General features: G+C 40.7%; 1 protein-coding gene across 2 annotated transcripts; it reads right to left on the reverse strand.

The window, feature by feature from the left end:
* Positions 1-86: 86 nt before the first annotated feature.
* HSPH1 (heat shock protein family H (Hsp110) member 1) lies at positions 87-23,663 on the reverse strand. 2 transcript variants are annotated; one of them, XM_066175964.1, is made up of 18 exons: positions 23,452-23,663; positions 22,408-22,465; positions 16,512-16,652; positions 14,682-14,804; positions 13,345-13,444; positions 12,464-12,597; positions 11,716-11,960; positions 10,605-10,833; positions 9,571-9,677; positions 8,195-8,328; positions 5,959-6,164; positions 5,023-5,154; positions 4,137-4,274; positions 3,596-3,721; positions 2,952-3,059; positions 2,725-2,844; positions 1,445-1,606; positions 87-952 (listed from the first exon to the last, which is right to left on the reverse strand). In XM_066175964.1, exons 1-18 carry the CDS (start codon positions 23,556-23,558, stop codon positions 752-754), a joined length of 2,571 nt encoding a protein of 856 aa, XP_066032061.1. In that variant the 5' UTR covers positions 23,559-23,663; the 3' UTR covers positions 87-751. The 2 variants fall into 2 exon arrangements, with proteins under 2 accessions (XP_066032061.1, XP_066032062.1); XM_066175965.1 differs by lacking the exon at positions 5,023-5,154.
* Between the last annotated feature and the right edge of the window lie 666 nt (positions 23,664-24,329).

Consider the following 24,329-nt stretch of genomic DNA (forward strand, 5'->3'; position numbering starts at 1 on the left):
CACAAAGGAACAGCCTGTCAAATTGTGAGGAGGGCAACACTTGGAGCAAAAGTACTGAAAACAGTTAAACTCAAGAGGTCAGGAGATACCAGTAAAATGAACTTTATTTCAAAGCTCATTAAAAAGCTTCACAATAACACTAACAGAATTAGCATTTCCTTCATTTTATGTATCCCACATGAAAAAATGTATTGTTTAGCAAGAGATGAAACGTAAGCGTTTCCGCATGCTACTAACACATTTCACCATCCCATTACCTGATAAGTACTTTGGACTGCAACAATCAAAAACCTCAGGACAGAAGGATTTCTTTTGCAAAGTCCTTATGAAGGGGACAGACGCTGGCTTCTTCTGACATACCCAATTTGATGTCCAGACAAAAGAAAACTACCTTGGCATCTACAAATGCCTACGAGTGTTTCAATTACAACCTTTTAAAGGAGCAGTACATTTCAAAGCAAGAGCTTCTTTTCATCTTTAGTGATGCAAATGGTTAAATACTGCACAGAAGCTTAGTATGAACTCACAATTCCACAGGAATCTGAAAGTTACCAAGGCAATTTTCCTTTTAGGATAGTCATGACCAACACGATTACTATTCTTCCTCCCACAACATAACATATCCCAGACAAGTCTTAAGAAAAAAAAAATATAAATAGTTTCCAAAACAATGCATTCCCACCCCCATCACATATGACAGCCAAAACATCTTCTGTCATGGGATGAAATAATTTGCTGCAAGTGCAGTGGCTTAGTCCAGGTCCATGTTAATGGTGTTTTGATCATTTGGATGACATTCGCCATTTTGCTGAGGCATTTCAGAATTTTTGTCATCTTCTCCCATATCTTCAGTTTTATAATCACTCTGTTCACTTAATGGGTTTTCCTCCTTAGGAGAGTCAACTTTTGGTTTTGGTTGTGTCACAACAGGCTCACAGACATTGTTTAACTCCTAAAAAAATGGAAAAGATGTGGGCAGAATATATATTTAGGAGCCACCAGCTTCACTAGTGCAAAATGTCCTGTGTTCAAAAGACTGCATGAAATTGACTTCCACATTTGTTCCCCTGAGTCCAAACTGACAAGTACTCATTGTACCCTGAAATAAATCAATTGGTGTATCCTTCCTGATATTCTGTGGGCAAAGTTGAACTAAGTATTTTGGATTTCACATTGTTTTTTTCAATAGTATTTTGTCTCTCAGGGTAACACTGAAAAACAACCTGAGTTTTTAAGGTGACTGAAAGACAAAAGATCAATGAGCTCCACAGAATTGTATACAGTACACTAGAACTCCTCTGCTTTCTACTGGATCTCCTCCTTCCCATACTTTCTACCTTTCAAGAACACTAGAGCAGCAAGATGAAACCGGGCAAGACAAAAGGCCCAGATACCAGTCTACTTTTAGCACCAATCTCTAAAGATAGTTTCTTATGGTACTTACCTGTAGCTTTGCCTTAATTTCACTTGAATGCACAGCTGGATCCTGATCTAAACTCTTCTTAGCCTGTGCACTCACAGCATTATTCATCCACTCTACCACTTCGCTAACACACTTCTCTACTTTCATCATTTCCATCTCATCGATATGGATGTATTTCTCATCCTGTCCAAATACAAACATTTTGTATTAGTTAATAATGTCAAGTGTTAATAATGTAATCAAGTTATGCCAACAAGTCTGTCTCATTTATTTATAATAAGGAAATCTTTTCCAATGGTCAAAATAAATGAAAGTTAGCCATAAGGGAGATCCATTACAGCAAGAGACAACAGGAAATATACATGTCAATATAAAGATTCCTTTACCCAAATGAACAAGAGATCTGGTTCACAGAGGGCATAGTGGCTTCACAATAAGGTCATGCAATAAAATTTAACATTCTTAACAAAGCTAATTTAAAAAAAACCCTCCCTCTCATTCTGGAGGGGCTACCTGTGCCCAAGTTAGTTTAGAGATTGAGATTCTTATGTACAGGGAAAGGATCAGAATGACCTGCCCAGCAACACAATCAATGAATCCATATTTAGAATTCTTATATAAAACCAAGTTTTAAATACACTAATTACAAGGATGCTATTTATTTCACATATAATATAACAGTACTAATGATTTCACTTAATTTTGTGATCTATAGCTATGAGGGCATAATTTTTTCTGATGCCAAGCCTCAGACTGAATTAGTTTGAGTGGTGTGAGTTATTAAAATGCTTTAATTTGAAATCCAAGGAGCAAGTTTTCCAACATGCTTATCAAGAACAATCTACAAATACCAATGGAAAAAAAACCCAAACAAAAAACTCACAAAAAACCAAGCCCCAAATATGCACATATATTAAAATTGTGGGGTTTTTTTACTTTATCTGCAACTAGGTTTTAACACTAACACTTCTCACTATACAATAATTCTTGCCCCTGAAAGAACTGGAAGAGGAGCACACTTCTAAAAAACAGTCAGATCAGTTTTTTATAGGTCAAGAGTCAGACCACAAGTCTAAACTCTTTATAAGAACATCCTCTTCAGCCCAAAAACATTCAGAAGTATCAAGCAACTGAAGATATGACACACTGTGTGAGATTTTGAAAGTACTGGGAAACATTTGTGGTGTTAAATTTGTGACCTACATAGCAGCAGATCACAGCTCATCTGAAAGTGCATTTGAAGACCCTCCAGCCAATGAGCCTCACTGAAGCACTGTGGTTAAAAAAAAAAGGCCACTTACTTTATTCCTGAATTCCCCAGCTATTGTAGCATAGTACTGGAGCCTGTGTCCCAATTCTTGTAATAGCCTTGGTCGTTCCTCTGCTTCTTGATAGCGCATTACAATTGGAGTACCTAATTTCTAGAAAAAGCAATTTCTACATGTTTATGTGATTCCTTAATATCCATTAATGTTGTTTAGCACAGTGTTTTGGAAATTTTGCTTTGTGGGCATATTAACAGGCCTACCTTTAAATTCTCTAATTTTTCTACATACACCTGCTTCGCTTCATCCTCACCCTCTTCATACAGCCAGCCTTCTGTCTCTGCTAGGAGGGCAGAGAATCCCTGCAGATCCTGTGTCAATATAATTCAACACATCAAGCATCCAAATACACACCAATCCACCATGTAGGTCTTGAAGTAACGTGACAGAGGTAAATATACACATTAATCCTTAGCCTCCTGTATAAAAATTTAACTTCTACTGCAGCTTTTGCCTAATAAAGTTACTTAAACCATGCCAGCTTCTGAACTGAGAAACACTCATCTACAATAAAGGTAGCATTTATAGACTTTGGTCCTTGATTAGGCCAATGCTTGGGGTGCAACTCTAATCCATGGTTTTGGTTACACAAAGCAACACAGCTTCCCCTTCAAGTCACCAGCTTCAACTGGAAACAAAAATTTACTCCATTTGTGACAAAACCTATTTTCAGGGATATGTATTTGATATGCCTAAACTTAATTCTGAGTTAGTCATTGCCATCATTCAAATGAAGTTCTGGTTTTGCAGCTATTTCCAGGGTGGCTTTGACAAAGTTTAACCACGGTATACAAAACAGTTATTTGGTATCAGTATTTTCAGAGAAGTTCCTGAAACCATAACCTACCTTTTCACAAACAAACTTTTCATATGGTCCAGACAACTTGTCCCTGAACTCATATACATATTCCTCCACTGCATTCTTTGCATCATTTCTTTCTTTCTCCAGTTTATCTTGCATAATCATCTTTCCCTGTACACCACAGAAAATATTTTAATTAAAAAATAACAATGTTCAAACAGCATTCCACAAAGCACAGCCCCTGTAAAATCCCCCAGAGGCCTTAGCTCACCTAACTGTTGAAAATCATATTATGCAGTAGACTCATCTGAAGAAATGAGTTACACTTCTCTAGATTACAACAGTTTAAATGAATCTGTGACGTCATTCCATGGATCAGTGCTCTGATATTATTTGCCATAAAGGACACTTCAATCTTTCTGATAAGCACTTGGCAGTTATGTGTTAGAAGGCAGACAGTATGTTAGCTCATTGTTAATTGAGCCCACACTCCAGGGTGACAGTACAAGAACAGAGGTTGCCTTGACAAGCAGGTGAATGGTTAATAACTGCACACAAGAAAGCAGTCTAAACCACACTAACTCACCTCTGTTTCAATATACATATTGAGGAGATCTTTTCCTAACTGCCAAACCAAGTTAGCTTCAATGGGTAGTTCCACATTCTTCACTTTTATCTTGGGCTTTTTAGCTTCTGGGGGCTGATCACCTTTCTTCTCATTTGTCTGAGTTAGAAAGAAGAAAAATAAGATAATTTTTCTGGCTTCTTTCTGATGAAGTACCACGATGATGAAAGATACATTCAGAGGAGGAACACACCAACTTTTTTCCATGTTCTTTTAAAATCTTCAAAATACACTCATGAGGCACTTTCCTTTTGGGGATTCCACCTCCTATCCTAGTGTCCTTACAGTCTGTTTCCCAGACAGTGAGCACTGAGCTACAGCAAGCACATTCCTCAGATATATGATGTGTTTGCAGATTTTCCAGAAGTGTCCACCTGTCATGTGACAGTTCACTAATGATGCTGACAGTGGCTAAGATTTTAACCCAGTGCATTTTTCATCTCATACAGATGAAAAAACCAAATCACTAGCACTAACATGCAGACAAATGTTTCACATTGATTATTTCCCTTTATGTTTATGAAGTCCTGATCCCAGCTTCCCTCAGCAGGCCTAATAAGCGTGGCCTCTAACTGCTGTTCAAACTGAAATGTCTGCACCCCAAATAAACTAGTCGTACAACACTGCAAGAAGACAGGGAAGTGGTAGAGAAAGGCTTCTTGCAGGAATCCTTTCACAAACTGTACAAAAACCATCACAAGACACAGGCATTATTTTTTCACTACAGTAAAGATGTGAAAATGAAAAATGTTCCAACACCAAGTTCCTTACTTTTCCTGAAATATGTTACCATTTTAAAAGCCATTATATAGCATAACATTTTCAACAGAGTTAAAGGGTCACTCACTTTCTTGACATCTGGAATTTTGTTTTCTTCAGAGTGAGGTTCTGATGAAGGGGGAGACTGTGACGTTTGCTGACCATCAGTTTGTACCTGGGACTGTGTTCCAGCCTCACTGTTCTCTTGCTGGATATTTTTCTGAAATGAAAGCCCAGGCACAAAGGATGTAGAAGGCATGTGCACTTGCATTTAAGTATAGGGCACTTCACTTCTGACGCACATACGGTACAAAGTGCCCTACAAAGCATTCTGTGCACACGCAGAAACACACACGCTTCAGCTATGGAGATCCAGACTAGGTGCAAGTCCAGAAGGATTTCATGAAAATGTTATTACCAGTGCCAGGCTTGCTGCACGATACTCGTGTGCGTGTGTGCACATGCTACCACTTTCTCTTACAAAAAGGGGCTTTTAATTTATTGAGTCATAATGTTTAAGTTTGTCCCCCTCAGAAAACTATTAAAACATGAAGTAGGCTGTAACAATGTGCGTTATTCCCCAGTGTTCCCCTCTCCTTCAATGCCGTAGAAAACAATTCAGCTTTCCCTTTCACAAAAAAGTTTCAAAAAACTTTATGGATACAAAGGATTCCGTACAAATCCTTTCAACACAAAGCACATGGATGATTAACAATCCAAATTTAGTTTTCCTATTTGGAACAGTTGGATAACTATAGCAGCTGTAAGCAACCCCACCCTCAAACAACCAACCTGCTGCTATTTGGCACTTCGCACAATAACTAATTTTGAAATCCACATACTTCCAAGATAGCACAAATTGTCTCCTGTTCTTGTAGGGACAGCTCCTGACAGCTACACACATCTTAAAGATAATCCCCTTTTGCTTCCTTAGAGGAAGGTATTTTTCTTCCAGCGTATGTAACAGCAGAACACAATTTCATCAATCAGTAAGGACATTCACACATAAGAAAAGTCAACTTACATCACTGAAGTTTTCAACAGGTCTCTGGTCCTGAGCTTCCACTTCAGTCTCAACACTGACATCTTCACACTCTTCACTTTTAACTGGTTCTACCATAGATGCAGTGGACACACTGAAAATGCCATGAGTATTGACACGGACTTTCACTTTGACTTTAGACTTCTCTCCATCTTTCTGGGCCGCCACATTCTGGATAACATACCTACCTAAAACCAAAAGAATCAAAACTCACACAGTGGAATTAAGTAGGTGATATTAAAGACCCAAGAAAACATCTCCCTTTTTCACAGACAAACTGTTTTCTAAATATTTGATGAAGCCTCTGTGCTAATCTCATGGTCCCTCAAATTAAATCAGTACTATCAGGAAAAAAAAAAAAGAGGCAACAAAACCAAACTACACTGCTTTTCAGCCAACTTCATCTGATAAATCAAATAGGAAGTTCTCCTGATACCACTAATACAGAGTAAATACAAAACTGGTGCTATCTGTGTTACTAGTGGGCTGAAAGAAAACTACTGAAGGGCTTAGTCTAATGCCAATATTAAGTAGTGCCTTTCTAATACAAGTTACTACCCAACATAAACAATATTTCTAGAGGATTTCCTTACAGCTTCTGACATCCATGCAAGTCTGCCATTACCTTTTATTCTAGGGCAGAACCTAATTGTTCTGTAACTACTGTAATACGTGAAACAAGCATTGTGAAACTGACAGACAGACAATTAGTTTAACAGTAAATGAAGAATCAGGTGTCCTTGACATTAACAGCAGACAAATTTCCTTATGCATGGATTACCAAAAGACTGACCAGGAGACCAGAATGCTCACTTACCTGCAAAGGACAAGTTCCCCAATTTCACAGACCAAACAGACACATTTGCAAACACCATTCCTTCAGCAACAGATCTAGACTACAAGCGTATGAGTTTTTACCTGCCTATCTCACAGGCTAAGGAATGTAATCCTCTGTCTTGTAAACCCAATAATACTGGAGTTGTGTGACCTGTCCTCCCTTTTGCCAGTCTCATTAGAACTACTACTTAACCATTAGTCATACCAATAGCTCTGTTCTGAGCAAAGAATTAATTGGCAATTGAGTTGAACAAATCTGGTCTTCAGTTCTGTTCTTACCAGTTTTCAGAACTGCAGTTAAACAGCTTCTCATTTGTTAAAGCCATTTAAATTGAATACTGACAAACTCCACCATCAGTCTTTCTGGTAAGACTTAACCACAAAAGCAAGTCTGATGTTTCTGTAACTACAGAATACTGTCAGAGAATCATAGAATGGTCTAGGTTGAAAGCAACCTTAAAGAGAGTTCCAAACCTCAGCCTTTAATTAGACCAGGTTGCTCAGGGCCTCATCTGGTACACAACCTGGCCTTGTGTACCTCCAAGGATGGGGCATCCACAACTTCTCTGGGAAACCTGTTCCAATGCCTCACCATCCTCACAGAAAAGAATCTGTTCCTAATATCTAATCTAAACCTGCTCTCTTGTAGTTTTTAAAACTATTGCCCCTTGTACTGTCACTACTTGTCCTTGAAGTAAGTTCCTCTTCATTGTGCTGGTTTTTCAAAATACATGGTATGCAAAAAATGTATACAACATTTAATTGCATGTTTAGAACTCAAGAACAATTATTTAATTGGCCTGTCTTTACCATCACAATCTTTTTTTAACTAACCATGTTGTTAGCTCTTTGTAAGTATCAACACTGTCAAGTGCTGCAATTTGTCAAAAAGTATGAGAGAGCTGCTTAGAAACATTACATAGACAAATCAATACTGTAGTCTTGTAGCTGCCACTATTTCAGACTGCTTTGACTAAAAGTTATTCAGCATTACATCAATCCCAGAAGGTACAGGTAAAAACAACAACTAGTTACTCAAGACATGCTTTTTTTAATACACAGGAGATATTTTTCAATTATTCCTAGCTTGCTTCAATGCTAAGCAGAAAAAAAGATTTAAAAAGTTACAAAGCTATCTTTTGTAGTGATAGCCACATTTTATTGTAGACATGCATTTGTTTCCCCCCATTTCTTTGTTTAGTGAAAGCAACATTATAAGCAAGAAAAAAAAAATTCAGTTGCCTCAGGAATGGGAAAATTTGAGTCCTACAGAGACAAAAACTAGAATATATACTTCATAACCATACTGCACCACAACAGTTACTGTTTGATCTCAAATCATTCTATTGCAGACAACACCATTTCCAGGACAATTACTTACCAATTTTTGACTCAGGATATGGGACTCCATTAGGATCAGAATAAAAAGCTTCTAGCTCAAACGGACCTTTCCTATAGAATGTAAGTACCTTAGAGAAGGGTGCTGCATGATTTCTGCTGAAGACCTCATGAACTCTGTAATTAAGGGAAAAATATCACTTTTAGCTGTGTATTTGAGCTGGAAGGTTTTGATATAGGGTCAGAACTCTTCATAGGAACATCATGTTTTGACACATATACACTTCTGAACAATTCCAATAAAGATACTTCACTACTGTACTGCAAGGGAAAAGGATTTACTGTTCTCTACTGTAATGAAAACTTGTCCTATTCCACTCTTTGAGCTTAGAATAGTGCATTTTGAATAATAATTTGCACCCTTCCTTAGTCTCAAAGGGATAATTACAGCCCTGTTAATTCCTTGCTCATTTATGTTCCATGGCTCAGTTGAGAACCCTGACACCAGATTATTATTCATTCCTCACCATGACAGAAAAACAACCAGCTTTACTTCGTGTTCTACAGCATGTCCGCTATTATGCCAGCCTGATTCTAATTTCCAACTAAGTTTTGTCTCCTAACTGTGGAAGATCTCATCTAATAACCTAGATGTGAGGAAGTGAGAGCTTTACCTAGAACATGAACCCACAGGCTGCTCTCACAAGTGACAGAACAATTAGGCCCTGCACCTCCACAGAATACAGACAGGAAGAAAAAAAAGCTGAACTACAAAGAACATGAAAAAGGTATGAATAGATCCCTCTAGAACTATGATTTTTCCACAAGCTGAACTTGGAGCTCTTTACATCTTAGAATGCAATAGCATTTCCCACAGGCATGGCACAGTTAGTAACAGATGTGAGTCGTAAGAGACTGCAGCAAGAAATTACTCTCACAAATGTTACATTTTTGCTAGGTGTTAAATTCTTGCTTCAGTCAAATAGCATCCATATGAGCTCACAATATTTCCATAGTACATTACATTACTAATAAATCAAGAATCTCAGATAGGTGTTGGGAACACCTAGAATAAAAAACAAAAAGCCAGAAGACAAAGCGGAATCAGGACACAGGCCCCGATCTAGTTAATTTTATATTCCTAATTGTGACAACCAGATAAAGGTAGCACAAGACAAGATACTATTTGGTAGCTCTTTCACTCACTTTTCTTTTAATCTTCATATTTTTACAAATCAAGTATTACAGTTAAAATTTCAACCTATGTCTTTACAGTGTTCCCTGTCAACCATCTCTGGTACATGGTCTATGGGTTTTCTACATGAGAATGCCAAAATAATAATTTAAATGCAAGCAAGAACATTACCCTTGAATTATGAAAGTCAAAAGCTTCATAGAATGGTAGTCTGAGCTACCTACCCTTCAGTGTCCTCTGCTTCTGTGTTCCACAGCAGAGATATTGGAAAAGGTGTAGCATCTGTCACAGAAAATTCTCTCACTTTAAAAGCTGGAGAAAGAATGGCACACTAAAAAAAAAAAAAATAAAAGCACAGACACTTGCATTAAAGCTGCTTAACTCTTCTACTCCACTAGCCAAGACAGCAAAAAAATCTTTGAACAAGTGAAAACTGAATTGATTTTACTAGGCAGAACTATTTCAATACTCAATTTCAATGGAGTATGAGAAGAGAAATCTCACACACAAGTGTTTATGTGCTGTGATAGCAGGCTTTCTGTAGCTTGTGAGTAAAGGTAACACTCTAAGAAATAGCAGGACTGTAAAAAATGAAAATGCTGCACTGCTTAGTCCTAAAAGTGTTTATCTAAAGGGTCCTGCTTCTTTCCCTGAACACAACTGAATGCTGGCAATAGGTACCTGTTAGTGAGGTGGACTAAAGAAACAAGTCAAAGAGAAGAGGGTGAAATAAGACAAGTTAAAAGGAGAAAAAGCAGAACACAGAATGAGTGGTTTGCTTGTAAAATATAGTTGAAAACATTAAAAATGGGAGTGAGACAGAATAAAGCCTGTTTCACATTGATGGCAAGTTGGATACCAGAAAAGTCAAACTTGCAGCAGTTTGGGCTCTCCATAGATACTCCTCATACCCTGTTCAGTAAAAATATCTTTCAGCTTGACAACATAAACAACTTGACAACAACTTAAATTTTTGGCATTAAAGATGCCTTGATCGTGTTCTTCTGAAGAGCAGAGTGGGCTGCTTATAGAATACACCCTGCAATAAAGTACTGCAATAGAGTACTGCACCAGAGAGGAGAACTCTGGACTTCTTAAACAGCACAGTCCCATAAAAAGACCTAGTGAACATGTATGTTCCTTTGAGTACTTTAAAACAGAACTTCTACAATTTTTCATAACTGTTTGACTAATACTTCATGGAAGTGCTACCAAGAAATACATCTTTTAACTTCATCAGGTGTTGCCAGTACTATACCTGCAGAGCACAGCCCCTAGCTATGGCTTCATCTGCATTCAGTGTTGTACTGACATCCTTGCCAAAGAATTTAGCAATCCTCTCTTTGACAGCAGGAATACGGGTTGCTCCTCCCACAATCTCTACAGCATTTACATCTTCCACTTTCAGTTGTGTTTGTTCCATTAGTGAAAGCAGAGGCATCTCTATCCTTTGCAGCAGGTCAGCACACAATTCTTCAAATTGTGACCTAAAAAAAAAATGGAATTTACTAAAGAATGCCTGTCCCACAAGAACCTTGCCTGGTATTTGTTTCCAAACTCATGCTGACTAGGTCAGTTAACTACACTGCAAAGAGACTTAAAGCTAAACTCCTGTGAGTAGGCCAAAGTGGCAACCATAGAAAAGGCAGTACACGAAGAGCAGCTTACAAATTTTCCTAAGCCACTATCAATGCAGTTAAATAAGATAAAGGTTTTGTTTGGGCAGCTGCTATATATTTGCCTCAGAGCAGAGGTTACAGATAAGAAATCAGAAAACATTGACACTTCCTTTATAATGAAAAACTGTTGCCTAAACACTGGAAGGAAAAGAACCCACCACTCCTAGCAGTAGCTACAGAACTAACAAATGAAGCAATGCCTGTGAACACGTGCAAGAGACAGAGAGACTTCATTTACACTTGGACCATAATCAAGTCATCACCCATAAGCACTGTTTCTGCCCTCAATTTCTCCACCAATATCCCCAAGTACACTAAGAACAGAAAAAAAGAAACAAAGCTTAAATTGTTGGTATCTTAAGAGCAGCATGGGATTAGGTTACCTAAAATATGCGGAAGGTCTAAATATGCAGCCAACTCTATGGTTTGCATGCAACAATCCATGGTTTCAAGAATATATTCTACAAAAAGAATGCAAACTTCTTATGCATGCTTATTGCACTGCAACATCCCTCAAGTAGCTGAACATCACATTTCCCAGCCTTAGCTATTCTAGCATTACAAAAATGCCACTGCTATACGGCACTGGCACTTAGTTTTAGCATGCTAAGTCTCTTTCAAACATGGAAAGAAACACTTGTTTAAACAATATGGGCACCAAAGCAAATGCCTGTCTTGTACAGAACTCACCTGTTCATTTTTCCAGATACATCAGTATCATTCATGAAACACTCAATATTTAGGGGAATGTCTGTGCTATTCGAACTCATTAGTTTCTTCAGTTTCTCACATTCCTGATACAGACGAAGAAGAGCCCGAACTTTGCTTTTTGGATCTAGTTTGTATTTTGATTTTATTTCTGCACAAAAGTAATCTACCAGCTTTCCATCAAAGTTTCTCCCACCAAGGAAAGGGTCAAATGCTGTGCCAAGCACCTGGTTTGAAGGAACACAATTAGTCTTACACAAATAAAATCAAAGGGAATAGCAGTCTTCCAATACCAGCATTTGAGGTCCTTGCTTCAAAAAAATGCTGGGCACAGGTCAGCCTATCTTCCAAGGCACAACCACATCAGCCAAAAATTGATCTATACTTTTACAGAGGAAATACAACTAAGTAACTAAGTGACAATCCTAAGTATTCAAAATTTTAATCCATACACATACTCATTTAGATAAAACAAAAAAAATTTAGCACTTGCTAAATTTAGCAAATAGCACTTGTATTATATATCTTTCATTTGTGTCTTGCAAGAAATTTACAGCCTGTTTGAAACAGTTCTAATGAAATGAAGAACACTGATGAAAACCTTCACCTTTTGACTCATTGTCATTTTCCATGCATTAAATTATTTGAGAATTTAAAAAAGAAGGCAGACTAGCAGGCTATTTGATTCTAATTGCTTATAAGTCCTTTTATTTCTATTTAATCTCACTACCTTCAGTTTACTCTTGTTGAATGCACAAGCTGATACTTGAAATGCAGAATGTCCCATATCAACAAACACAACTATCCGTGGCTTCTCTTCAGGAGCTGGAAGGTCTTGTTTATAAATTCCGTAATTCAGAGCCACTGCAAAAGAAGTGTCAGGTATTATCCACACAATCTCTAGTTTCCAGAGGCATACCATCACCTCCCTGTGATCAATAAGCTGTAAGAACAAAAGCATTAAGACAAATACAGACATACACCTGTGCAAGATATATTATCTTCATAGAAGCTTTATCCATTAATCTAAGCTTAGAACCTGAAAAGCAGTACATACTCCCTTAGTCCTGTATATGCTTCCTAAGCATTTGTTTGGGTTTTCTGCGTTTGGTTTTTTTTGCCTTGCAAAGTAATCAAAAACACAGAACATCTAAACAACAAAACCCAAACCCAGTTTCATATTTACAGTGAGTATCTTACAAGCTGGGAAGTTTTGTCTGAGAATTATATAAATGGTCAGCAGAGCCATGTGTCTGTTTAAAACCCTGACTATACTGAAAAAAGCCTTGGAAGTTACGAGGTGTTGATGTTTAATCAAGGAACTTCCTTTAAGAGTGTCTAAATCCTGCAACTGTGCATCTGGGCAGTACACTAAATGAACAAGTAGTCCAGGCACATGTAATGACTCCTAAATAAGTGCTCAGGGAAGTAATTATCAATGGAGCTTGATCTCATCTATCTCATCAAGATATTAAGCTAAGAAAACATCAAGGATTTCAAATATTTATGTCTCGTATTCACCTTTTCAAGTCAGTCCTTTTTCTTACAGTAATTAAATGCACCTGCTATTCCACCTGTCACTTGCAGGAACTGCTGTTTTATCCTTCTTACCTGCTGTCATGTCATTCATTAATCTAAGACAATTTAGACCAACAATCTGAGCTGCATCTAGAAGGGACCTCCTTTCAGCATCTGTGAAAAATGATGGAACCTGAAGAAAGAAGGCAAGAATACAAAGTTATTTCCAGAAAATGAGACATTACACTATTTATTTAAAAGTATGCATCTAAAAATTGTATCTATTCCTCCTCTTTGAAGAAGATACTGCAAGCCTCTAAAATGCAACTACCATACTGAATAGACACTTTAAATATTCTATTCAGAGACAGTATTAAACCAGCATAAGCTAGTTTACATGAGCACACACTAGCAAGAAACAAATGAGTTATTTGTACACAAATGCTAATAACATTAGGTGCTGGCCCAAAATGTGAAAATGGGTACCATGAAGACAGTGACACGGAATACCTTAATCAGAACTAGCAACTATACTTCTGTCCAAAAAGCAAAGAGGGAACTAAAACCATACAGCAATACTACAGATGTAACAGATGCAAAGAAATAAGGGATAACAAATGAAGAGAATCTATTTTGACAGAAATTACTTTGGACAGGAACTGCTAAGAAATTCTGAAGGAATATGATGTTGAAAATTTTCTACAGATCTCTAGCATTGCCACTGGACAGTGCCTTCTGATGTCCCCTCCCCAGGGACACATGAAAAACTATCTTTCCAGGTATCAACTGGAGAAACAACATTTCTAATAATAACAGAGCTAAATATTCCTAGATGCAACATGAGACAGACTTGTTCAGAGTCACTGAGAACAGACGGACAGGTGTTATTCTATACTTCGGACTTTGCAATGGAATGACTGTTCTTGATCTGAGGTCATTTTTGTGCAGTCATAACATTGAAAAAACAAAACAAAATTTGCTGAAAGGATGAAGATAAACAGGACAAAAACTATAATTTTCAGCTGCCAGAGGGCAAATTTTGATAAACAAAGGAAATTTTTTATCAAAGTTGTTATCAAATTGTTTTAAATTCAATAAAAGGCACAAACATTAGTACTCACTTTAATGAGTAATTAGTATGCTTAGTCATGAAAACAAGCTGTTCCAGAAGGGTATATAACTGGATCCAGAAACATTTGGGTCCAAAGGTTCAGACATTTCCAAGAGAACGAATTCATTAAGTTAGTCAGGGTCTGGAATATGCCAGCAGCTCTGGGATTTCTTTAAGTCAAAAGCTCTAAAGCTAGTTAGGATTAATCCCTCTGTAAGTGCTTAGGAGAGTTCCTTTTCACTCTGCATGAATAGAAACAAAATGCCCTCGATAGCTGAAGTTAAAAGACATAATGTTCCTGTGCACTACAATTACTTACAGAAATAACACAGTCTGTTACTGGCTTTTTCAGGTTACTTTCTGCAGTCTCCTTTAATTTAGTCAATAGCATAGCTGAAATCTGTTCCACACTGAAGATGTGCTCCTCATCCATGTACATGACCTGGATAGAATAGGTAAAATAATTCCATTAGTTCAACTAGAGAAAAATACATACATTTAATGTTTTTTGATGCACTGCTGGCTAATACTCTATGAATCATGACATGCTTCATTACTTCATTATAGAACTTCAGTTTACAATTTAATTTCCCAGTTGAGTGTTTAAAGAAGCAATAATTCCATTCTCACTGTCTTAAAACATCAAGAACTGTCTCAACTCCATAGGTGTAAGAAATGGCCAAAAGTGACACAAGCTTAAAATATGGCATATCATTAAGTAAAAATAGCCATCATTTTTCAAGATGCTGAATGCAAAAAATGTACAGAACTACTTGCTACCTATTTTCCCTTGGCATTTTTATCCTTCTGCTCAAATATGTGAGGAGTCTCTGAAATGAAGAACTGTGCAACAACAGTTCTATTGTGCAGATAAAACAACTAAAATCTTAAGATAAAGCTCAGCAAAAAGCTTATTTATTGCTCACTTAGCAAAAATTATTCTTGAATCACCACTTTTATCGTACAAGAGAATACATGACAATGATAAAGTGAAGTAACACGTTACAACTAATGCTTAAAAGTAGCACTTCTCTTTTATCCACTCAGTTCAATTTGGGGAAAAAATTAGGCATTTTGGTTTTATTAGAAAAATTGTACCCTGAGCCTCCCAGTCTTACTGAATGTTACTGAATCAGTTATTAAAACTTTTTAACCACAGTTAATAGAAATACATACTAATTTGTTCTCCAAGCAGCCTAAGAAAAATAGGAAAAATACCAAGTAAAAGTGTTCTCCCAACACTAGACTGTCATATAGTACAAGACTCCTACACACACTGATTAAAGGAAACCAATAATTTCCGTCTGAATTTATCTGTTAACCTCACAAGTCACAAACAGCAAAAGAAAAACCATCTCCTCTTTTGTAAAGCTTAGCTACTTTTCCAGTCAGGATTCTTTCTAAAGTATATAATTCTGTGATCTATTCACTACTTAGGACTGATCTACACCGAAGTTTTGAGGGACCAGTTCAAGCTAACGTGTTCATTAGTGAAGCAACACTGCCTGTAATGCCAGCAAGGCTTCACTATGAGTAATTGTATATATTTCTGTAGATGGACACAATGTTATTAACTGTACCTATTCTAGTAAAAGCTGACATTGTATCAGTGAAGTCCTTGAAATATAAGCAAGTGCCAAACCTGCAATGTGGTAGGAGCTGGTTTGAATGCCTTTTTGCAAGTAACTGACTCCAGGCAGTTCACTAAAGACACGCTTGCCACTCATTTATGGCAATTACTCTGAAGAAGAGCTTCAACTACTTTCTAAAGCATTTGGAAATCACCTAATAGGACTGCTGCAATGCATTCCACACAAAAGTGACAAAGTCATACTTTGAAGTAAAACCATATGACCTTCTAATTATCTTAGCAATTTTTCTGCCAGTGTGTTTGAGCTAGATGTGCAATTTGCCAACAGGGAAACTTGCACTTTAGCAATTATTCATAAATGAACCTTAATTTGAAGGTTAACATCCACTATTTAAAGACAAAGCAATCTATTCATAAAAGAGCTCTTCTTTAACAGAAAGATTAAAACCAACCTACCTTTAGGGTAATTAAAAGAAACCCATATTTTCATGACTAGGAGCTGAAATGTAAGACTTCAGATTTAGATATATAACCCAGAAAGATACACTGCAGATTTACCTTTACCCCAACTCCACCATTCTTCATGGGAACCAAATCATAGCTCAGCTTTTCTTTTTCCTTCTGAACAAAAGGATCATTAAATGCACGGCCATGGAATCTCTTGAAGTTAGATACAGTGTTGTGGGCATGAGTAATTTGCTGTAAAGAAATACAGGATAGTTAGAAATCCACTCTTAATCAGCCTGCAATGTTCAGTGCTGTTTTGTACGTCCCCAAGCACAGGTCAAGCTTTCAGACAACTGCTCACTCCCTTGTCACAGCTGTTTTATTTAACACTTGTAATTACTGTCTGGTACTTTTTATCAGCTCATAAATAAGTTAGATACAGTTTTATAATCCTTAATAAGTAATGGCCTGGAAGTCTATCTCTGAAACCTTGACACAACTGAGTGAACAATAACATGATCAACAGAGCCTACTACTTTAGTCAACTAATTTAGAATCATAGAATCACATAAGTTGGAAAAAGCTTTTCTGATCAAGTCCAGCTATTTACCTAACAGTCAAGTCCGACAATGTCCCCAAAAGCCACATCCACACACCTTTTAAATATCTCCCAGGACAGTAACTCCACCACTTCCCTGGGCAGCCTGTTCAAACATTTACAAACCTTTTGATGAAAAAAAAAAACCAAACAAAACTTCCTAATAGCCAATCTAAACTTCCCCTAGTGCAACTTGTGCTCCTTTTAGGTTATTGTAGACAGTGATAGCAGCACACCTGAGCTTCCTCTTCTCCAGGCTAAACACCCACAGCTCCTCCTCATCAGTCTTGCACTCCAGACCCTTTCCCAGATCCGTTGCCCTTCTCTAGACTCACTGCAGCACCTCAGTGTCTTTCTTGTAGTGAGGGGCCCAAAAACAAACACAGGATTTGAGGTGTGACCTCACCAGTGCTAAGTAAAGAGGGACAATCCCTGCCCTGGCCCTGCTGGCCAGACTGTTGCTGATAAAGGCCAGGATGCCATTGGCCTTCTTGGCTACCTGGGCACACTCTGGATCATGTTCAGCCACTGTCAAATGGCACTCCCAGGTGTTTTTTCCACCAGGCAGCTTCCCAGCCACTCTGCCTCCAGCCTGTAGTGTTACATGAGGTCATGACTCAAGGGCAGGACCCAGCACTCACTGAACCTCATACAATGGGCCTCTACCCTTCAATCCAGCCTGTCCAGATCCTTCTGTAGAGCCATCCTGCCCTCCAGCACATCAACACTCCTGTTCAACTTGGCCTCACTCCAAATTAACTGAAGGGGCACTCGATCCCCTCTGCCAGATCATTGATTAAAGTATTAAATAGGGCTGGCCCCCAGTACTAAGCCTTGGGGAACACCACTGGTGTGATAGGCTGCCAGCTGGCTTTAACTCCATTCACCATCACACTCTGGGCCTGGCTATCCAGCCGGTTTTTAACCAGTTAGGAGTAACAACGCAGTTGTGCTAGTCATCCCGCCCCACGTCTCCACAATGGCAACTGTGTCAAGAGTTTTACTGCTGCACAATGATGTCCAGCTCCTCCTCTTTGTTGCCTCTGTTGCAGGCATTGATGTAAATGCACTCCAGCTGGGCTATTGATCCGGACACTTTTTTGCAGAGGAGAAGCCCCAGTTCCCATGTGACCATCCTCAGGAGCTTCCATGGTTTCTAACACATCAATAATATCCCTTGTGTCACTGCTGCTGCATGGATGTCCATCTCATCTCCACCAAGGCAGCAGAGTGAAGGACCTCACTAGAACATTCTCTCTCAGACACTGCTGTGGTACCCCCAGGCTTACCTTATCTCTAGCAAACTTGGTTGCATGTCTTTCCCCCTCCAAATCTGGTTTAAAGCTCTCAATACCTTCTAGCTCCTGTGCAAAGATACTTTTCCTGCTCTGAAACAGGTGTACCTTGCCTGTTGCTAGTAGTCCTGCTGTCATGTAAACTGACCCATTATCAAAACCCCCAAATTTTGCCAGTGGCACCAGACTCAGATATTGGTCTGCTGGCTCTTCCTGTTTCCTCCTTCATTTCCTGCAGCTGGAAGTATAGAGAACACATGATAGCACTATTTGTACTCCTGATCCCTTGAGCAGTCATTCAAAGGCTCTGAAATCTCTTCTGATTGCCCTTGGATTTGCTGGTGCAATCTCATCACTGCCAACATGAGAAAGCAATAATGGATAATTATCTCACAGCTATACCAGGGTAGGAACTTGGACCTCAGAGAGACAGCAGGCTTTCCTAAGATGTGGTTCCAGCCAGCATATTGGGCCTTCTGCTCCCTTCTAAAGGGAGTCTCCTATGGCAGTGACCGGTCTTCTTTTCTTAAGAGAAGCAGTTTTGACATAGGCCAACTGAACCTTGGTGACAGATTGCTCCCTATCCCTTCAAGCCACTGTTTTCCAGCAGTTGGAAAGGAGAGAAAGGAATCCTCTGTGTGTCCTGTCTGCCTCCCAGGCATGTCCCAGGGAACGCAGGGTGCAATTCCATTATATCATCCCTCTCTCACACTCCCTGATAGTCCTCAACCTATTCACCTCCTGCCAGAGTTCTGTCACTAAGTGGAAAAGAACCTGGGCACACTCCCACAGCTGTGCTCACAGCTGCCACCCGCTACTGGCATTGAAAGCAGAGTTCACCCTGCAGGTGGCACCTGGGTGGCAGCATGTTCCTGCCAGAGCTGTCTGGGCAGCTGTGCCAGCTGTGGAGCTGAGCAAGGTCGTGGATTTCTGCCAGTGGACACCACTGCTCCCTGCTTGGGCTGGCACTGCCTCAGCACCCTTCCTGCAAACTGCTGTGCCACACCCTGGTCACCAGTGCTCCCTAAGGGCTTATTTTATATTTGGGGGAAACTGCTGCTGTTGCTTCTGGTCCCACCAGCCACTGCCACTCGAGCTGCAGGCTTCTGGCACCTCTTGTCTCCCCACAACATTCCCCCAGGTCAGGAAACCACCCCTGTGCACTGCACTGGAGAACTCTGCTGCTGATTGTGCTGGCAACCAGAGCCGCTCATCTTGCAACTGGGTGACAGAACTTAGACCAAATTGAAATGTTTGAAGATTGCAACTACATGTGAAGCTGGTTTCTGTGTTGGTAAGCTGGCCCTCCAACTCAAGCCACACTACCTCCACTTTAAACATCATTACATTAAGGCAAAGGAGGGCTTCCCTAGCTACTAAGTGTCAAGCTTAAGTGTCCCCATAGATTTCAATACTTTTTCCTCCCTGAGCGACTTTGAAATCACATCATTTCCTTGTTCACATTCACCTAGCAGCAACTCAAATTCTTGCACTAGACCAAAGAAGAATACAATGCATAGACAACTTGGAACTTTTTTTACTAACGTCAGCTTGAAGTATACACTAAACTACAATGCAAGATCCCCTACAGTGCAAGCAAGTGGGATAGAGAAGCATTCATTATCAGAAATGCAATGCACAACAAAAACCAGACAACTAGAGCAGCCTAAGAGATAAAGCAAGTATCTCAGAGTAGAATTAATCCTATTTTATTAGAGAGAACTTACAGAAGTGTGTTATTATCTACAGGATAGATTTAGGCAGGCACCAACAGACTGCATGACAACAGCTCAAATGCTGAGCATACCAAGGAATATTTCTAACATTCACTACCCTCAAAGAAGAGCATCAGTTCTTTGTTTCATCTAAAATTTTCCACCATGAAGTGGAAGAATTTGAGCTACATCTTGTATTAGAAAACTACTCAACTAGGACAGTTCTCCCACAGAAAAGCTCCCTGACAAAAAAGGAGGCCATACTCCCACCAACAAACAGTAACTTCCAGATAGCTGTGTCTGTGGAAAGATGTCACACTTGGACTCCCTGCTGAGAGTCATCCTTGGTTTATTCTAATCACCAAACAGTGCTCAGCAATTAATAGTACAAGCACAAGTTAGCCCAGGCTGAAAATCATGCCAGGAACTATTCCAGTACTTTACCATGATTGAGCAGTTAGGTTTCTGTGTTGAAGATTGTTTCCCAGCACAGTTTTATTTATTTGTATAGCCACAACTTCAGAGTACTTGAATGCTACATATTTCACTGCTGTATAGCTGAAGAACGTAGCAGCAGGAATTATTACCATGTAGTGGGCAGAGAAGTGCAAACACTCTGGCAGCTTTTATAGCCTAATTTAGAATTAGCCTCAAAGCCTTTTCTCAGAGAACAATCTTAAGATATTTTTAGAGTAATTGTATGGCATTAGGTCTGTAGCATGTTTTAATATCTTCCTGCTTAGTCACAATTAAGAAAGCTGAGAATTATGGTCTGTTAACTAACGGACTGTTCTCATCTCCAGTGTTACCACACTTACCTAAAGGTAACAAATTCTGATAATTTGCTCCAGCAGCGATTTCTCAAATGTTAAAGAGAGCACTTTGAGTATTTTGAGGTCTCTCACAAAATCATATTGTAGAAGTCACCAGTCAAAATATTTTATTTTGTGGGATTTTTTTTTGTTTGTGTGCTTTTTATTTTTTTCAAATGAAAATAATTGCTTTACTCCTTGATTTAAGTAGCTACTACACCCTAGGACACCAAAAATGTAACTCTCAGTAGTCCATGTCAGGAATCTTCCCCATTTACAAAAGAAACACAATTCACATCTCAGTTCATCAGTCAAACTGGACCACTTACAACTAGAGAAATAAATGATCTTTTATAATTTTAAGTATCACATTCTTTTTTCCTAGCAAAATACTTAGCTTCAACCACTAGGAGAGCCAAGCATAAAACACTAAATACAGTAATATCATACAGGTTAGTCTGAAGGTAACTAAAGTCACAGGTGTGCTTCACTGCAAACACACACCTATAAATGCAACCTAAGAGAGACTTTGCCTCACTCTCAGCTTACTTCATGTTTTCCACAGCAACTTCTGGAACAATTTAACAATACTGAAACAGCTCGAGAGTACATAGGATTCAGATCATTTCACATATTGAGTAACAACTCCTTTTTGCACACTAAAGAATCATACTAGTTTCTAACTCGTACCAGTGTCAGCAGTCAACTCAGCAATGCAAAAACAAAATTTAAGGAAAAAACACGAACACATGTATTTACTTCATTACTCCAAATGTTAACCTGCAACTGAATGTGCGTGTGCTTGTTAACAAGTGAAGTATTTGTATTGTCTCAGCTATTCAAAATTAAGAAGAGTGCTACTACAGTGGAATAAAGCCTCCTTCAGTGCTCTCTCCATGGAAACCCACTGCAGCCCTTTTACTACAAGGGAGAGATGCACAGGCCAGCGGAGGCTGCATGCTTGATCTCCCGGCAGCAGTTATGTAACAACGTACAATACCTAAGGATTTATTCAATCATTACATTTTGTTATTCTGAGACTTGTTGGAATTAAGTTCGCCTTCTAAACTGAAAATACAGCTTTAACAAAGAAAACATTCAATCTTTCAGAGCACCTCAATTAAAAAAAAACACCTCCCCAAAATAAGGGCTTGCACCTTCAAAACCAGAGGCATTTAATATACAGCAAATCCAAAGGTTGTAAGGTACCCTAAATAGCTTTAAGAACCTGAGCCAAACCTCTCCCCTTACATCTAATTTTAAGAAACTATATACAGCATTTAAAACGTTTTCCTTCAAGTACAAGGAAAATCCTGTATACAATCATTAGGAAAAGAAACCCAGTGACCTTAGCTTGTCAGAATAGGAACATATTCAACTGGAAAGTATTACATTATCGAAAGAGAGAGCAGAAGCATCCTAGCGAAAACATCCTACATTTCTCTGAAGAAAGCATGGCAGCATAGTGCAGCATTTCTAAAATAAAAGGCTCAACAAGAAACTGAAGCTATTCAGCTTCAACTAAACCCAGCCAACTCTCTTTACACCCACTGGTATTTCAACAGTTTGCAGTTGGAAATGACCTACCTGGTTTTTAGCTGCAACACCAATAGCTCTGTTTTTGGATCCGAATGAAACCACTGACCTGGAAAGAACAACAAGGTAATTAACTCGGTCCTTACAACAAACACGACTGAGAATCGTCACGGATTCACTTTCTACTACTGCAGATAAAACACTTAAGTCTTTCCATCAAAGTGTCATTCTTTCAGTGTGCAGTAAAAAATTACTTTTATCCATCTTAAAGCCTTGGCTCGAATCCAGGACTTCTCACAATGGCTTACTCAAACGGTAAACCAGGATGATTGCAATTCAGAGCTCACAGCCTGACTACACCCTACCCGTCTGTGCATGACTGCTTCTAACTTGTCAACTAACTCCTGCTTTGAGCCAGAGGCTTTCTATACCTGACCTCTGGCTAAAGGAGAGCTGCCCTGGAGCAGCCGGCAGAGCCCATCCTACGCAGCACGAGTGGGAGTGTGTTCCCCCCGTGTCCCACTTAACCCGGGCTGCCCCCAGGGGATTCCTCCCGGCCGCCCCCGGCGCTCCCAGCCCGCCGCAGCACGACCCGAGCGGGCTCCGCACAGCCCTCCATCCCCCGGGCAGCGCCCGCGGGACGCGCTCCGGCTCCCGGGGGACGGGGACAGAGAACGGGTCGGGACCGGGACAACAGAGAGGATCGGGACACGAGGGAACAGAGCGGGTGGGGGCCGGGGAAGGGGGCACGGAGCGGGTCAGGACCTGGGGGACAGGATGGCGGGGGTGTACAGGGGGACACAGCGGGTGAGGGGACAGGGGCACACAGTGGCTTGGGGCGGGAAGGGGGAGCAGGGGCGCACACGGCGGGTCGGAGGGACACACAGCGGGCTGCCGCCTGGCTCCGCCACCCTGTGCCTGCCCTCCGGCAGCCCTCGGGGGCCCGCACTGAGGCGGCGAGCGCCGGAGAACGCACCGGCCCCACACAGCGGAAACCCCCCCACGCCCCACCGCGAAACTTCCAGCACCTTCTCCACGGCGGGCGCTCCGCCGGGCACAGTCCGGCCCCCGCCCGCCCCCGAGCCCCTCACTCACGGCGTGCACCGGTCGCTGAACTCGTTGGCGACGGTCTCAATGCCGCCGGCCCGCGCCACGGCGATGTAGCAGCTCTGGAAGCCCAAATCAAAGCCCACCACGGCCATGGCCCCGGCGCCAGAGGGAGGCCCCCGCTCTGCCCGGCTCGCTCCCGGTGCTGCTGCGGCCGCCGGTGCCCGTAGCGCGCGCGGGCGGGCGGACGGGGAGGAGACCCAGCGCCGCCGCCGCCGCTTTAAATATGACAATGAGGCGAAGTTTCCAGAAACTGCGGCAGCCACTCACCGGCTCCACGTGCGGCTTCCGCTTCCGCCCTCGGCCGCCTTCTCGAACAATTCCCGCCAATCGGCGGCGCCGGGCGCGGTGACGCGCGCCGTTCCCATGGCGACCGCGGACGCCGCCGGCCCCGCGCGGGGCGGTGCCAGGCGGGAGGGGCGGGGCCGCGCGGAGGAGGCGGCGGGGGCCGAGAAAGGCGGAGGCTCCGGCGGCCCGGAGCCTCTGGAATGTGCGGGAGAAGCGGGGATGAACCGCTCTCCGTGGCAATGCCCCTGCTTTAAAACACTGGGGAACCTCTCTAGAGCTCGTTATCACGTTGTTGTAGGTCTCCCCCCCGTGCTGGCAGGCTAAATATGTTAATTCTACACATCACTTGCTCTCTGCAGGGGGCTTTTGTTTCGGTGTGCTACAATCCAGTGTAATATAAATGTCCTATTGCCTCCTAGCTGTCTAGCTCTAGCTTTTTGTGCAGGACCCTATCCCTGCTAGAAGAAGCCTTAACGTTCTGCATTCCGTATGGCGGTATGGTGGGTACACAGATCCTGATTTCGGTTGTCAGCCGTACACCTATCACAGAATCAATTCGATTGGAAAAGACCTCTGCA

This window comes from Chamaea fasciata, unplaced genomic scaffold (assembly GCF_029207755.1).
Source record: "Chamaea fasciata isolate MVZ Bird 193981 ecotype frontalis unplaced genomic scaffold, bChaFas1.0.hap1 SCAF_2, whole genome shotgun sequence".
Lineage (NCBI taxonomy): Eukaryota > Metazoa > Chordata > Aves > Passeriformes > Sylviidae > Chamaea > Chamaea fasciata.